This window comes from Oryzias latipes, chromosome 10, assembly GCF_053564925.1.
Source record: "Oryzias latipes strain Hd-rR chromosome 10, Olatipes_Hd-rR_3.1".
Taxonomy (NCBI): Eukaryota; Metazoa; Chordata; class Actinopteri; order Beloniformes; family Adrianichthyidae; genus Oryzias; species Oryzias latipes.
The window spans coordinates 13,808,394-13,823,800 of record NC_136246.1 but is presented as its reverse complement, the minus strand read 5'-3'; the positions used below and the strand labels follow the sequence as shown (position 1 = coordinate 13,823,800).

The following is a 15,407-nucleotide window of genomic DNA, read 5'->3' as shown; positions in this document are numbered from 1 at the left end:
CATTTCAAAGCACTCCCTGCCCCAATGAGCTTGGACTGCGTTAAGCACACCCTTTAATGCACAACAATCACATTCAAACTGCAGAACAAATATGAAAGGACGTCTTTGTGAACACACTGTGACAGAGCCTTTCTTAGCTCAGCCCACAGCTCCTTTGACTGGATCAGATCTCAGAAACTCCACTCAGACCACAGCAGAAAGAATTGCTGTTTTTACATGCGTTTCTTCAGAGTCGAGAATTCCGGTTTGAGCCTTTCCTTGATGTGAGGACATGCATGCAGCAGGAAGAGAGCAGCAGCTCTCCATCCTCATGCACAGCCACTCAGCTGATCCAGCTTAGGCTCTCTGCCATCTCATTACTGCATAGCATCTGTTTAGTGTGGACACACACACACAAACACCCACACATTCACATCTGACAGAACCTGCTGACACAACTGCTGCCACCACAAATCACAAGACCAGTTTTCTTCAAAACATTCTGCTTTATTGCAGAAAATGTTCATGTTTGAATACATTTGTCTTAAAGAAGTACATTCAGCTTGGAGGTTTGGAGAGTTGAAGCTGGAGACTCAAAAGATCAGAGGGAGACGAGAAGCAAAATGTCCCCTTGGTGGGATGCCTGAAGGTAAAGACGGCCCCACAACCTTAGAGCCTCTTGCTGTTATTTATTTTTGTTTTATTTTATTACAAAAGTGGCTGGAAAAATGTAGCATTAAAAATACAATGCATTCGTTATAACGCTTCATTAGGACAAGCAAAACATTAGATTCAAACATATTTTTAAGCTCTGAAAATAGCATTTCTGATGTCACTTAAAGGTTCTTCTTTCGTAAAATCTAGGAAGCCTCTGTCCATGTGACCTGTAACCTACAGTTAAACCTCCATTACAGTGCAAAGAGGAAAACCGTCTTCCGAAAATAATTAAGCTTGGCAGGAAATTATAAAAACAAACATTTTTAATGACATTGTAACATCTAAATGACCTCAACAGGACACATGCACTTAAAAAAAAACAAAAAAAAAACAGTCTGAGTTTTTGTAACGATCAATGAAGTAGTAACAGGAAGAATGTGTAACAACTCAAGACACAAACATGAAGAATGAGTAACATAACAACCTGGAACATCCTGGTTAAGTCAGAACATGAAATGAAGTTGATCTTTGAAGCTGGGAATGGGCTGCCTGTCTTTGAGGACAACAAAACTGTTGGCTCAAGCTCGTGTCAGGAGCTGCAGGCAAGCTCAAATGGCAAAAAGCTCTACAGTCTTCACAAGACATTTAAAAAAAAAAAACACGTAATAAAAATGTAACATAAGTGAGTAAAAATACACTTAAATATAAGCTCAAGTGAGGAAAAAGTAAATATTTTAAAGTTGTATTCAGAAGAATTTGAAATATTTAAATGGAATGTATGAAGCATTACATAAAGGAAGAAAAAGGGCCAAACAGTCCAGGCTGTCATTCTGATTCACAGTGGTTTCAGCTAAGCTGCTGCTGCAAATCTATGAGTGGTTTTCTTCAAATGTCATCACATGAGCATATAAAATAATGAGCATTAAGAGACTAAAACGGGGGGTTGGTACATATGCGTGAATGGTATCTTTTTTGAGTGACCTTTTTTTATTTTTTAATGTGGTTTCAAGCAAATATGAAAGTGATTTAGCGATCATGGCAACAACAAAACAAAAAACCTCTTTCTTTGATAGTGCAGATTTTCTGACTGAACTCTGCTTTCCCACACATGCAGCCGTGTCTGTTTTTTTACCCGCAGCATCAGCAACACATCTGTGTGGACGCACTTCGATTGCACTGCATTCATTGTTTATTTTTGGCTTTGTTCCAATACTAATATACATCTAACTTATGTACAACACAGCACATATATTTATTCTCTTAGCCTTCATTTGACCATTATCTCTGAGATTGGAAGAATTAGCTCATTGCCGGAATAAGCGTCAAGACTCGTCACTCCCTCCTGCACAAATACTTTTTTTTTTAGAGATTTCCTGGTATCCTGGCCTTAAATAACCTCTCTTGTTCCTAAACACAACATTAAGAATGATAAATATCTATAAATCAGAAATGTGTTGAGCAGTCTGCTTTGAGCAGGACTGACATCTCAATCAGCTATTTTCATCTCGGATGATTCAAATATGGGGTCGATTTCTTCTCTAAGATAAATAAATTTAAAAAATGAAAAGCAGAATCTATTCTTAAATATAGTCATAGATAGGAAAATAAACGTTTAAAGAAAGCAGTGACTGAGGTGATATTGTGATCCTTCCTTCATGCAGATTTGCCGCTTCTGAAGTGAAACATACCCGTTAGTTGAAACGGTGGTAAAGAGCTACTGAGAAGGCAGCCACACGCTGTATGCATTCATCTGGAGGCTAATATTAAAAAAAAAAAAGGAAACTCATGCCTGTCATCTTTGCCATTTAAAATAACATGACACTGCCCTGCAGGCATGCTTGAGGTGGGGCGTTGGGCACAGATGGGTGGATTAGACCGCCTCCATTAAACCATGGAGTTTTCTGCTGTTATGGGTCCACTTCAGCTCCTCCTGTCAGACCGCTGAAGAGCTGAGGCCCGACTGACTTTAATGTTGCCCGTCGAGTCCCGGCTGGTGGTTATGCTCCCTCGGGTGCTTGTAGGTAAGCGGTGTAACCGTTGATGTCTGAAAATTGCAAAATGGCACACAGATAACTTTCAGAATTTTCTCTCTCTCCAAGAGCTGGTGCAGACGAGGAAAAGAAAAAACCATCAGAAACCACCAGATCAAAGGCAAGTGGCCACACACCACATACATACGGTAAAGCTGCCCGTCCACCACGGACAAACATTAGTAAAGCAAAAATGATTGAAAGATTTGTTGAAGATCTGCAGGGAGACTTAAAACACACATCTGTCTGTCATTTACCTGGATATTTGGTGGAGGCCATCCATTGACAGCTACAGGAAAAATAGAAACTCGGGTTAAAACGTGACGGCACCTACAAAGGCTGGAGCTGCTGTGAGGCAGTCAGTCAACCTGGAAAATAAAGTTTGGTACCACGACTTTAATCCACCACATAAATCCAGGAGGAAGACTAAAACCAGCATAAGGTGGAACAAAAAGAGCAAAAGTAGATTCAGATTTTATGGGCGTAATGTTTTAAAGTTGGGCTTTTTGCCGTCTACCCCCTGGATTGCAGCGGCACGCGTCACATGCACAGAACAGAGCTCAAGTGCAGCGTCAACTTTCTTTCCAGAAAAGCATGCAGACAGCTACCAGCACCAGCACAGGTGTGCACACGGGAAAGTAAAACCACTTGTAACCAAACACACAGGTTCTGGGTTTGCCCACAGGGAAAGACAGAAGCAGACACTTCCCACTTAGATGAAACCAAAGACGCTGGAAGCACAAACATTTCAAGGACATGCATGACGGAAAAGAGGCTGGGCATCCAAACGGGAGGCTGAAAGGAGCACGAATCCCAACAAAAACCTTCAACTCAGGATGAATTCACACACGTGCCCCCATTGATCGTGTTAATGACGACACCAATCAAGTAAGAAAGAAAAAGTGCAACTCTTCAGCCAGCTTACACCACAACTAGAGAACACAGAAGAAAAACATTGCTTGTTGGCTTTCATCTTTTGATTTCCTCACTAAAGCTTTAGTTAATAGAGAGAACTACTGCAGGGGGAAAGGTTGGTAAAGGGAGTCACTGATTGGCTTAGCAGCCTAAAGGTTGGCTGGTACCTGTTTAAATGACAGTATGCGACTCATCAGAAAAGGTTCTCATGAGCAGGGGCCTGGCTGAAGACCCAGGAAACTCGAGGCCCCCGCCGCTTGACTCAACCAGCGTCTTCTAGAAGAGCGAGGCAAAAAACACCAGTGACGTCACTACCGTTCTCTGGCAAACATTTCTCTGTCCATCTCGTTGTTCTTGTTGCTCACAGACATACAAAGACACACACATTTACAAAAGCTTCAAAAATGGACACCTGGATACTGCAAACTCATCCATGGAGCTTTCTAGACAACTATTCTGAGTAGTCTTTACATAAATCAGACAGACTGCTGCACACATATCCTAAATGTGTAAGTGACTCTAAAGATGTAGTATGAGATTGTTGGCCTGAGCTCCATGCAAACTTTGATGCCTTGCAATGACCGGACAGAGCATGCGGGGGCAGCAGGCATCACAGCAGCACAGTCAGCTGGGGGGGGTGGGGGGTTCACTGATACAGCTGGACAGACAGGGATGGAAAACTGACGGTCGGTCCTACTCCACACTGTCGGGGCGGCAATCATTCCCACCAGTTTTTAGGACTTTAATGAAACTTATCTGTGAAAAATTCCAAAAGGAGGTTGGAATTTGATTTAAACAAAGTGGATTGCAATTAAAAATCCAACCATATTTACTTTACAGACAGGAAGGAAGGAATCTGACAGTGGGAGAGGAAAGACAGTGGAGCAAGTTTCCAAGCAGGTGGGAACTGCTCAGGGAAGATCTGCAAGTATAAACGCAGGAGGGAAGGAAAAAAAAAATAAATGCATAAAAGAGACCTCAGTCACTCCATGAGAAGCTGTGAGTGCTAGCGGTCTGTGACAACATGAAGATAGTGGATGTCCCCGAGGTAGGAAGGCGATGCTTCATCTTTAGGAAGGACAGTCCACAGAGAAAAGAGAAGAAGAGAAAAGGATGAAATAGATCAAGAGAAGCCGTGACACGGCTAAAGCAGCCATTAGGAAAGCAAAGTTGGAAATGGGAAAAAGAGAAGGAAGGTTTCCTGGCGCTTAAAATACGAGCAAAGTAACAGAAAAATGACAAATCCATCTTCTGAAAGCAGAAGATGGACGATACGTGAAAACCTGCCACTGATTCTGCTACCTCTGTTCACACCTTAAAAAGCTTATTGAAGATTTTGTCACCAAGACTAAAGAAAGAGATATAGTGAGTCTGTAGTAGTTAAAACAAAACCCTTTTTTCTTAGTCCCTAATTAAACTTTTTCCATTTTTTTCCTTTTAAGAGGCTTCATTTCATTGGCTCTCCAATTAGTAACATTAGTCAGCACTTTTATTAGCCTTCACAATCAAAGCTCTTTCATAAACCAGGTCTTAGTGCTGAAAGAGTTCATTTTGGTCTGTCAGGTCATGTAACTTCAGAGGCGAGGACGCCATCAAGAAGATATCCGTTTACAAACCTTCTGAATTATTTATTCTGATTACTTTGCAATCACAATGCAGTCTTTCCTGTTTTAAACCCTTTAAATGAACTCAAACACTAAGGGGCGATCGAGACCTGAGGACAAAAAAGGATTACATCATTACAGGTGAAAACAATACAGATCTGGGAGTTGGGCGGATGGAACAAGTGCAACTGTGTGCACATTTGGGTTTCAGCTCTACCTGACGAGCATGGGATCCATGGTTTTTGCGGAACACTGCAAACAGAATCTCTGGCAGTAGGCTCAGAAGGATGAGCAAGATGATGACCAGCCAGGCTGACACGGAGCCCAGCATGTTGGCAAACACGAAGTACAAACGCTGATGTCTGATGAAAGGCCTGCAGGAGAAAGCAAACATTCCGCTTCAAGTGTCTGTAAACAACACAGAAAGGGTCAAATGTGATGCATATGTTTCTTTCATCCAAATCAGTTTTCTAACCATATGATTCCTCCCCAGAAGAAGCTGAAAAACACGTAGAAAGCTAAGGAGCCCCAGATTACAAAGTGGTTGATCCACGTCCAGTGCCGAGTGTCCAAAGCCAGCTAGAAAGGTGAAGAGAAAGGAAATAAGACAAGAACATAAAAAAATAAGCATACAGTGAAACATAATGCCACACTTTTATGGGGTAAGATAACTGTCAAAATCAAACATATGTACACAGACAAAGTTGTACACAAAAAAACACTTTTTGCACAACTTTGCCAAAAATATGAATATTTAGTTTTACATTTAACATGTCTGTTGTAAAAACGGTTTGTCTTTGTTTAGAAAATGACATTTCTTTATCTTGAATACGAAATTTCCCGTTACATTACTGTCAAAAACATGTCACAGGGTTAAAGGCATATATATCAAGTCACAAAGCATTGATTCCACGAGGCGCGTGGGCAAACTGAGACTCTTTTGTTTGACTGAAAGAGAATAGAACTGAACTTTATTGAAGCCAAAGCAGGCAAACTAATTTGTTACTATACCTCTTTTGAAATAAATAACATAATGAAAACAGTCTTCAACATCATTTTTCCAGCTGTGTGTTTAGTTGTTGCCAGGCGACAACAGCTAATCGTGGAAAGGATGCACCCGCAGAGCGTTTCAGACCCAGAAGTGGTGGAAAATAGTCCAAACGGAGTAGTAGACATTTCACTACACTTATTAGGTTAAAAGAAAAGTCAAAAGAGATTGATAATGAGAGAATAATGAAACAAAAACACATGGGCTACTTTGGGGTTAAAGTAACCAGCATCCTATCACGGCAACAGTTAAAAAAAAAAAAAAAAAAAAAAGAAGTCCCATCATTAGGATCAGAATACTGTGCCCAACTTTGTTTTTTTTTGCTAATATATGGCAAGATTGTTTTTTTGTTTTATTTACACAGCTCTAAATGAGGTGTCATTGTATTACTCTATTACATATTATTGTTCATTAAACTAATCTCTCTTATTTATGATGTAATTGCTGTGAAATGAAGATTGGTGACAATTAGTTGTGACCAATCATCAACACAAAAAGTTAGTAAAGTAATGCGAAAAAATAAAAATACTAAAGTCGTTTATAAAACAGGTAAACTGTTTGTATCAGTGCCTGAATGTTCTCCTGACGTTCTCTAGCGGTAGTCAGTCTGCATGCGCTTTGCTGACTCAATGTTTTAGGACTTGATCTACTTGCCTGTGGCATATTTTCAACAGTAACTTAACAGAGTAGACTTTGCATTGAAGGCAAAGAAAAGTCATATTCAAAACATCTGTATTTAAAACAAAAATATCAAATGTAAAAGCAAATGCATTCATGTTTTTTTTCTTAAGTGTGCACAACTTTGTTTTATTTTGAAAGTACTCTTACCCCATAAACTCTCTCTAAGCAAATTGATGAAAGCTTACTTTTAGAGTTACAGTGAACACGAGAACAGTGAAGACAATAGTCCCATACGACCAGTTCCCGAAAACCTGGATCCAGTTAGGAAAAAAATAACAGTTATGAAGCAACACTGACTTGTTTAACTTCATATCTACGTAGAGGGTGCTTCCAGTCAAACCTGGCCATTGTCCTGCAGGGCTGGGTTGCTGAACAAACACCGAACACCAAAGAAGAAGAGTAAGCCCTGAAAGACTCCAAGTACGGTCCAGTACAGGAATGGCCACCACTGCAGCATGGCGTTCTTTGCAACATCTCTGCAAAACATGAAAAATAAAGAGAAAGGAAGATTACACGATTCAAGTACTGTACTCATTGTATTCATCTTTGCTGACAACTCTAGTTGTAAACAGAGAAAGGATAAACAGAGTGATGACTAACCATCAGTCTTCATGGAATGAATGTTATTACTGGTATTACATTTAATTAAACCTTTAGTGAATCACCAGATTATAGGAAATAGAACTTTTGACAATGCCATGAGGCTTTGTGCATTAAATGAAGCATGTCAAAAGAAACAGGATCTTTAGGATATCAGAAGTGGATAATGAATAAAAGCTTTGTGACACAGCCAGAAATTTGCTTTAGTACTAAGTGGATACTTTCCTAAAAAACAGTTAAACCCCATTTAGGCTATGTATAATCTATAAATACAGCTAACATAACCTTTGTTGGAAAGAAAAAGTTACCATTACAGTATTTTTTCATTTGATAGACTAAATATCTGATCCATTTCTCATATTCTTTTTAAATGTATTTAAATTAAGGGTGCTGGAAAAAAGTAATACCTAGTTTTCTATTTAAATGAATGGAGACCCCTTAATAATGAGAAACCAAAATAAATAAATAAAAATCCTAAGAATGGAAGAGAGGAATCCCTCTATTCACCTGTAGAGGGTGGCATTTTCCAGGAGATCATCAATGCTAATGTGCTGCTCCAGCAGGCTGTAAGCCAGGATGGGCATAGAGGTGAAGCAGATGTTGTACATGGTCAGATAGGCCGCATCATACAGAGGCTGGGGAGGATGGGTTTTAGGAGAAAAGATTGAAAAGGGTGGGGGGGTTTAACGAGGAGGAGAAGGAAGGACGGGGGAACCGGGGATTAATACAACGGAGAGGACAAAACTCATTCACACTTTCATGGATTCATGAATGATCCATGTCAGGGGTCAACGGCTAGACTGGAAAATACAGACACTCAGTGAGACAAAACACATTTACTTTATTATCCAGACTTTTTAAAATGTTATGGTCTTTGTTTTGGTTTTGAAGTTTCGAGGATAATTTGATTCAGTAAAGCACTTTGTGCTATGAATGTTTGAAAAGTGATTTAAAAACGAGCATAGATAGATGTTTACGTTGCTGAGTGTATTCTGCAGATAACTTAAAACCAAATGCATATTTAATATAGATTATATCATCTATAACCAACTGCTAAGTAAATTGATTGAAGTACAAAAAAGCAAACATGACTTTAAAATGTGGGTTAAAGATAGTTTTAAAGTCTCAGTCCGACGCATCTGGATCCCATCAGTAGAAGTTCAAAGGAGTGTGACGGGATGACTGAGAGAAGTGAAAAGCTTTTCTAAATGACAAGGGGGTGAGAATTTTAGGAGCTCTGCCTCCTTTCATGTTTGGAATACTACTGAAGCTCAGCAGGGACTCAGGAAATACTCACTTGTTGAGAATATCCACAGAAGAACTGGTACAAAAACTGTGGTAGGATGAAGCAGAGATTCTGCAGAAGTAGTTTACAAACATATATTTAGGTCAAAGAGAAGAGAGAAGAATATTACATCAAAAATGTAAATAATATTGCAAAGAAAGCAATAAAGAATCAGGTTATTTTACCTTGTAAAAGAAATACTGCACTAGGTGAGCTATACGGACGTAGTAGAGATGGCCATGAGCCAACAGAAGCTTTTTGAGGTGTTTGAGTTTGGGGATGGCGTAGTCACTGTTTCTCACCGCCTGCCGACCTTCTTTCCCCTTGATTCCTGAAACACCAAAAGGCAGACGAGACACTTTATTACAAAGCTACTTTTCACTGCATTTTAGACTGGAGGGGTTATCTTACCAATGCCAACATGAGCCTCCAAAATCATGCTGACATCATTAGCTCCATCTCCAATGGAAAGAGTGATTGGACTTCCTTTAGAGTTCTTCACCATTTTAACAATCTATAGAAGAAGCAGGACAAGGGACACACCAGGCTGTTAATACTAAAGGGGTTATTTCGATGGGTAAATGTCCACCTTTACTGCTCTGACCTGAGCTTTCTGAAGGGGAGCCATGCGGCAGCAGAGCACAGCCGTGCAGTTCTGACAAATCTGCAGGAATAGGCTCTCGTAGGAATTTGGTTTGGATGCAGAAGACGACTTGAGCATCAGTGATAAAGACGCTCCGTCTATAATGAAGCCATAATCATGGTTGGCCCCAGACCAACTCCTAAAACACACAGAGCAAAACATTACATCAAAAGACCATCCACGTGAAAGGATGTCTCCCAATGTTATTTCAGTGAGATCAGGTAAAAAAACGAACCGACCTGGCAATGCCTCCTTTTACTGGTGGTGCATCCTGTACGGCTTTTTTATGATACTCAAGCAACAGCTCATGGAGTCGTTCCTCGCGACTTCGCCCTCTATCCTCGAGAGTTCGCAAAGTTAGCTCCAGCAGCTCTGTGTTCCTCTGGAACAACCTACAAGCATAGCAAGTGGACTTTGCCGTCTCCATCTTGTCTCCAGTCAGGACCCAAACCTTCATCCCTGCTCCTTGCAGGGCTTCCATCGTCTCAGCTGCCTCCTCCTGGAGCCTTCAAAATAAAAGGCAGACATGTATAAATGAAACATGACAAAGGACAAAAAAACCCAGACTGTAATAAGATTGTCAAAGATGAAGACACATCTATTTTGTAGTATGTGTGGGAATACGGTTAGGCAGAGGTTTGGAATGGTCTGAAGCAAAGACCATTTGATTTTCTTTTGGATGCTGTAAGGACACAAAGCAAACCTTTTTTTGTTTTTGATGAAAAAACATTTCATATTTTGCTCAACTCCACTTTTTATAATCTGCTTATGTATACTTGAATTAGAATATCGTGGAAAAATGTGATTATTTCCATAATCCCATACAAAATTAACTTTCAAAGAATATAGATTCAGGGCCCACTGTTGATGTTACTAAGTATGTATTTGTTTATTTTTACATAAATGGGAGTTCCAGCTCCTAAAACCCACAAAAACAGGATCTCAGAAATAGGGTATGTTGAGACATCACAATTTACTTCTCAGTTTTTGCAAAAAGATGAAGACTGAGATTATGATCACATCAAATCAATCAAAAAGTATTTTCAAAATGATCTGTCCATCTTCAATCCTTCAATAGTATGGGCAGGGAGCAGGTCCTTCTAGAAGAGGAAATCTGCCTTTCCATCCAGATCTTCAGCAGAAGGAATCATTCTGATAGACTGCTGCAGGGATTTTGGATTGAAGAAAGCAGAGTTTACCAACACAGGCGCTGGACATTGCAGCCCAGCCAGAAGTGTATCCCATCTCCCAACAGCCCATCTCCCAAACGCCTCAGAAAGTGGTTCTTGAAGCTGTATCTTTTGCTGCATCTTCTCCTTCCACATGTTGCCCTTCCATTAGATTTTCCATTAATCTCAGACACAGGCCTCTGTGAACAGCAGCCTCCTTAGCTATGAATTTTAGTGCCTCACCCAAACTATGCAGCATCTCGATGTTGGTTCTCTTGGGTAATGGTCAAGTCTTAAGTCTTCCCCATATGATACCAAACTGAACCAATTTAATGACATCTTGAGGCCTGTACCTTGAGTTTAGAGATTTTTTTAGAACATTCCCTGACAAATCTGGGCACATTTCTCCACATTATTCTAATTTCTATGAAATCATGTTTTTGTGGGTTTTATGAGCTGGAACCCCAACAATTTATGTCAAAATGAACAAATAATAATGACTTAAGCTCAATTAAACAGTGGTCCCTGAATCTATATTCTATGAAAGTTTTTTTTCTTATGGAATAAGGAAAATGAAAGCACTTTTCCTTGATATTCTAACTTTTTGGAAAGTGCCTGTATTTTATGTATAAACATTTTACAGATTATAAAGAACAACACAACCACCAGGTGGCAGTGTTAGCTTCAAGTAACCCTGAAAAAAGAGAAAAAACTATATATATATATATACAAAGATTTAGGCTAATTGAAAAATTTTATGTAAATTTAATTTAATTCTGAATCTCCAATAATGAAATACATTTATTTTGATACCAGAATTTATTAAGAGAAATGGGATTTCTTTTTTTTTCTTTTTTTTTTAGGAACAGTTGTATGGTTGCACCCACCGATCTTCCACAGCAGTAGCTCCTATCAGGGTCATTTCCGTCTCCACTTGGTTGTAAACGGCCATCAGCTTCTCCTCTCTGTCCTGCAGAGCCAATCTAGCTTCCTTTAGTTCTTCGTCCACCTGGGCAAACTCCTCTGGGCTTAGACGTTTGGAGGCGACACACAGTGTGCGATAACCCTCCTATCCAGCGAAAATGCAAAAGAAGTTTATGCGAAAGTTATTAAGACTGAGACATTGAGGAAAACTATGTTGGTTTACACCCACTGTTGCATTCCGCTCCACATGCATGCGTATCTTTTCAACCTCCTCCTGCTTGACTCGAGGGAAGATGGATGAATCTGCTCCCTTGCAGAAAAGAAATGTTTCACCTGGAAAGTAAAACAAGAAAATAAGTCACAGGATTAACAAGATTAACACCATTTTTTTAAAGTAGGAAACATCAATCTCAAGCTCACCTGATGTATCTTTAATTATAACACTCATTCGCCTTCTTACTGGATCAAAGTTGAGCACGTGAAGCAGTTCATACCTTTGAAAGATATTAAGTCAATTTAAAAGTGGGGTTCTATGCGTGATTGAAATGTAGAGAAACAAAATCCAACTCTATATCTGTGTAGTTACCTACTTTTCAACTTCTTTTTTCCTGTTGAGGATTTTCAGTGTTTTACTTTCAAGACCCAAAAATGTGAAGCCATACCTGCAGATGGAGACAAACAACCACAAAAGTGCAACTTGAATTCATTTTTCCACAAATGGAGCTTTAAAAAGATTTGCTCCACTTTCAAAATCGATTTTGAAGCAACTAAAAGTGTTGAGTCATGAAAATCAAATTCCTACCTCATGGCACCTTTGACAAGAGCGATCTCATCAGGCGAGGAAGCTATAAAACCCCTCTCCTCTTGTGATGAAGCTTCATCCAATATTGAACCGTCCACTTGGTCTGCCAGTCCATCCTGCTCTGCAGACTCCTTCACCTGGACTGTGTGGCACAGACATAGGGCTCGCAGAAATTGATCTTCCTTCTCCTGGTGACAAAAACATAAACAAGAGTTAACACATGAAAGTAGATCAGAGAACTTGAAGCATAAAAGACATATCATGCTTTTCTTAAACCTTTCAGAGTAAACTATATTCATATGTATGATAATATATTACCTTTGGCACACTAAAGAACTTTTTTTTATTTAGTAAACATTACTTATTTTCCTGAGTTCTTTTTCAACCCGAGAGTACATATTATACGATATATGAATATGCAAACTTTTGCACAGATGGATGTGCATACTGTGCATATAAAAGGAAAGAGATTTTTCAGATCACAGCTAGGTCGGCAGAGAAAGTGTGTGTGTGTTAGCCTGGGGGTGGGACGGCAGGGCAGATTCTTCCTGGAAGGGGCTGTTCTCACTGGTCTACGTCACAACGTGAGAACCCGCTTGTTTTCGTGGATTGGGAGCGGCTGGTGCCCAAGGCGCAGGTTTTTAGAGGAACATTCAGAAATGCGTGAACGGCTCAGAATACAACTTTGGGGTTGTTTATAGTGTGGAATGAACATTATAATACACTTTAAAGCTCACAAATTTCATTTCACATGATATACGCCCTTTAACACTTACAGCCACTGATTGAGTAATATACAGAAGCTTAGGTTGTAATACAGTTCCTGATTTACAACCGCTTATCTGAATGGAGGCTTTGTAAAACACAAGTTGAAGTGCAACAGCGTATAAAGTGCCACCAGGGCTGGCCGTTCCCCTCCTGCGAGTTAACTGCGTATGTCCACATGTCAAGGAGATCATGCCTGCATGACCTACAAGGGGTCTTTCTGTGTAACAAGCTATGTAATGACCATATGTCAGTGTTTGAGTGATTTGTACAGCAGATGGTGGGACACCACAACACCCACCCTGCCAGCTTTCTGCTGCACTTTGTTCACAGGTCCATCTGTTACAGAGAACCCGTCCAGCTCATCGCAAGCGTCCCGGTACTTGTACTGAAAACCGTCGATGCAGCATTCTATGAACTCCATGTTGTTCTGAGTGAGCGTCCCCGTCTTGTCTGTAAAGACATACTCCACCTGCAGGAAAACAGGAGTGGTGACAAAGACAAATACTCCTTCAGATCCATAAGAACAGACTTTCAACCAGCAGGCTCCAACAACAACATTGTGTAGTTACTTCCAGAAAGAATTGAGCTGCATTAGTCAGTTTAATGGAGCATCACCATTAAATAATCATCTGGCAAACTAAGTGTAACTGATCCTTATGCAGGACAGACCTAGGGGGATGAAAAAGGAAGAATCGCGACAGGAGTGCCAATGGAAGGTAACATTATACAGCAGCACCAGCCCTGCTCTCCTCATTCACAGCAAAATGGTTGTGTTGTTGATTTTGTTTTTCTGTAGCAATATCTTACAGTCAAAAAAAAAAAAAAAAAGGCTTCGTCTCCACAACTGTGGTCAAATCATTTCTGTTGTATAGTGACCAACACGGAGTGGCACTTTCAGGTGTTCTACATTTACAAATCTGTGAGAAAGCTAGATGGTGCGTGGAATGTGAGTTTTGTCAGAAAAGACTGGTGCAGACATCTGTGGAACAACCACTTTGTTAAAACCACATTTGCTTGTCTATAAACTTGGTACATAGCACTCCTCTCCTGAATACTTCCATCTGCTGCTGCCAAAACAGCCAAATGATAAACTCAATTTCCTTTTGAGCTGGCTGATACAGTCCACAATTGTAACAGTCTTTTCAGAAAGAAATGTGCTGCAACTGTGTACCCGCATGCTTTCAAAAACATTTATGGGCATCATATCCTTAACAGGAGATCTGGATTCTACCTAATGTAAGCCAGGGAATGAACACATAATAAAGTGGTTATATTTTTACGGTTTTTAAATTGTTGATGTCATCTATACCCGACATTGGAATTGAAATGAAAACCTTTAAGCATTTGTAGGCAGACTTGTTTGTTCTTAATCCCTTTTTATCTGTATTTTGCGGTTTGTTGTGAAACTAGGGACACGGTTACTTGAGGTCACATGTAAAGCTGAGGAACAGGTTCTGTAGCTAGAGGTTGATAAAAAATTCCAAAAGAGTACTTGCGCCTACTTCTGGCAATACATGTGAGAACTGTGCATTTTCCCTAACTCTTGTGTCATGCAGAGGATTTCGGTAAACAGAAGACTGCAGTGTGTAAAATTAGTACTCCACTAAAGACGAGTGTTACGTTTCTGAATGTCTGACCTGTCCCAGCTCTTCGTTTAGGTCTGAAGTGTTGACCAGTGCCCCCTCTTTGATTTCAGGGTCGAAGAAATCTTTATCCCACGTGATGAAAAAGGATCCCAAAAACTTCTGCATCTCAACTGTGACATACATGGACACCGGAATGATAAAGTTGAAGAGCACCATGAAGGATAGGAAGTCGGTGAACATTTTTAGGTACTGTTGAGAAAAACAAAAACAGTAGAGACGCAGTTAAACAAGAAGAATCGTGGATTACCAAGCTCAGTGGGGGAAATTCTTAAAAAGCTTACGCAAAAGAACACACCACTATATCAGACACAGAAGGATCATTGAGAAACAACAAAACTGCTTCTGCTTCCGAAGAAAAGAACAAACTGGTGAGATCTGGAATTTAAGAAAGGCCTAAATTTCCACAGAGGACAACAGTGACGTATAATCATAGTTTTTTTTTTTTTTCATGGTTAAGGCTAACCTCTGAGGAGGAGAAACGCCCTTCAGGAGGGAGGGAAAATCATTATGAAGGGATTCTCAGCACTGATGATTTCACATGAGCAAATACAGATGGTTTACCACAAGTCACAAAATCTGACAGGATGCAAACTGTTCAAAGCCCAAACAAATTTCAAAAGAACAGCATTCGTCTTTAACTCGAACCCAACAATAAA

At 40.0% G+C, this 15,407-nt stretch overlaps 1 protein-coding gene across 9 annotated transcripts in view; it reads right to left on the bottom strand.

Moving 5' to 3' along the window:
• Nucleotides 1–465: 465 nt before the first annotated feature.
• Nucleotides 466–15,407, bottom strand: part of atp11c (ATPase phospholipid transporting 11C (ATP11C blood group)) — a 59,959-nt gene continuing 45,017 nt past the window's right edge. For 3 of the 9 annotated variants that reach the window (XM_078953982.1, XM_023959025.2, XM_078953983.1), the window contains 19 exons: nucleotides 14,743–14,940; nucleotides 13,404–13,574; nucleotides 12,338–12,525; nucleotides 12,126–12,197; nucleotides 11,956–12,029; nucleotides 11,765–11,868; nucleotides 11,499–11,680; nucleotides 9,682–9,948; nucleotides 9,404–9,581; nucleotides 9,211–9,313; nucleotides 8,985–9,130; nucleotides 8,812–8,871; nucleotides 8,022–8,149; nucleotides 7,255–7,390; nucleotides 7,100–7,165; nucleotides 5,661–5,764; nucleotides 5,403–5,559; nucleotides 2,924–2,955; nucleotides 466–2,680 (listed from right to left, as the gene is read on the bottom strand). In XM_078953982.1, the coding sequence (XP_078810108.1) occupies nucleotides 2,557–2,680; nucleotides 2,924–2,955; nucleotides 5,403–5,559; nucleotides 5,661–5,764; nucleotides 7,100–7,165; nucleotides 7,255–7,390; nucleotides 8,022–8,149; nucleotides 8,812–8,871; nucleotides 8,985–9,130; nucleotides 9,211–9,313; nucleotides 9,404–9,581; nucleotides 9,682–9,948; nucleotides 11,499–11,680; nucleotides 11,765–11,868; nucleotides 11,956–12,029; nucleotides 12,126–12,197; nucleotides 12,338–12,525; nucleotides 13,404–13,574; nucleotides 14,743–14,940 (2,490 nt within the window). In that variant the 3' untranslated portion in view covers nucleotides 466–2,556. Of the gene's footprint in view, nucleotides 2,681–2,923; nucleotides 2,956–3,748; nucleotides 3,858–4,558; nucleotides 4,650–5,402; nucleotides 5,560–5,660; nucleotides 5,765–7,099; nucleotides 7,166–7,254; nucleotides 7,391–8,021; nucleotides 8,150–8,811; nucleotides 8,872–8,984; nucleotides 9,131–9,210; nucleotides 9,314–9,403; nucleotides 9,582–9,681; nucleotides 9,949–11,498; nucleotides 11,681–11,764; nucleotides 11,869–11,955; nucleotides 12,030–12,125; nucleotides 12,198–12,337; nucleotides 12,526–13,403; nucleotides 13,575–14,742; nucleotides 14,941–15,407 lie in introns of all 9 variants that reach the window. The other 6 variants (XM_078953981.1, XM_078953985.1, XR_013658517.1 and 3 more) reach the window with 5 other exon arrangements.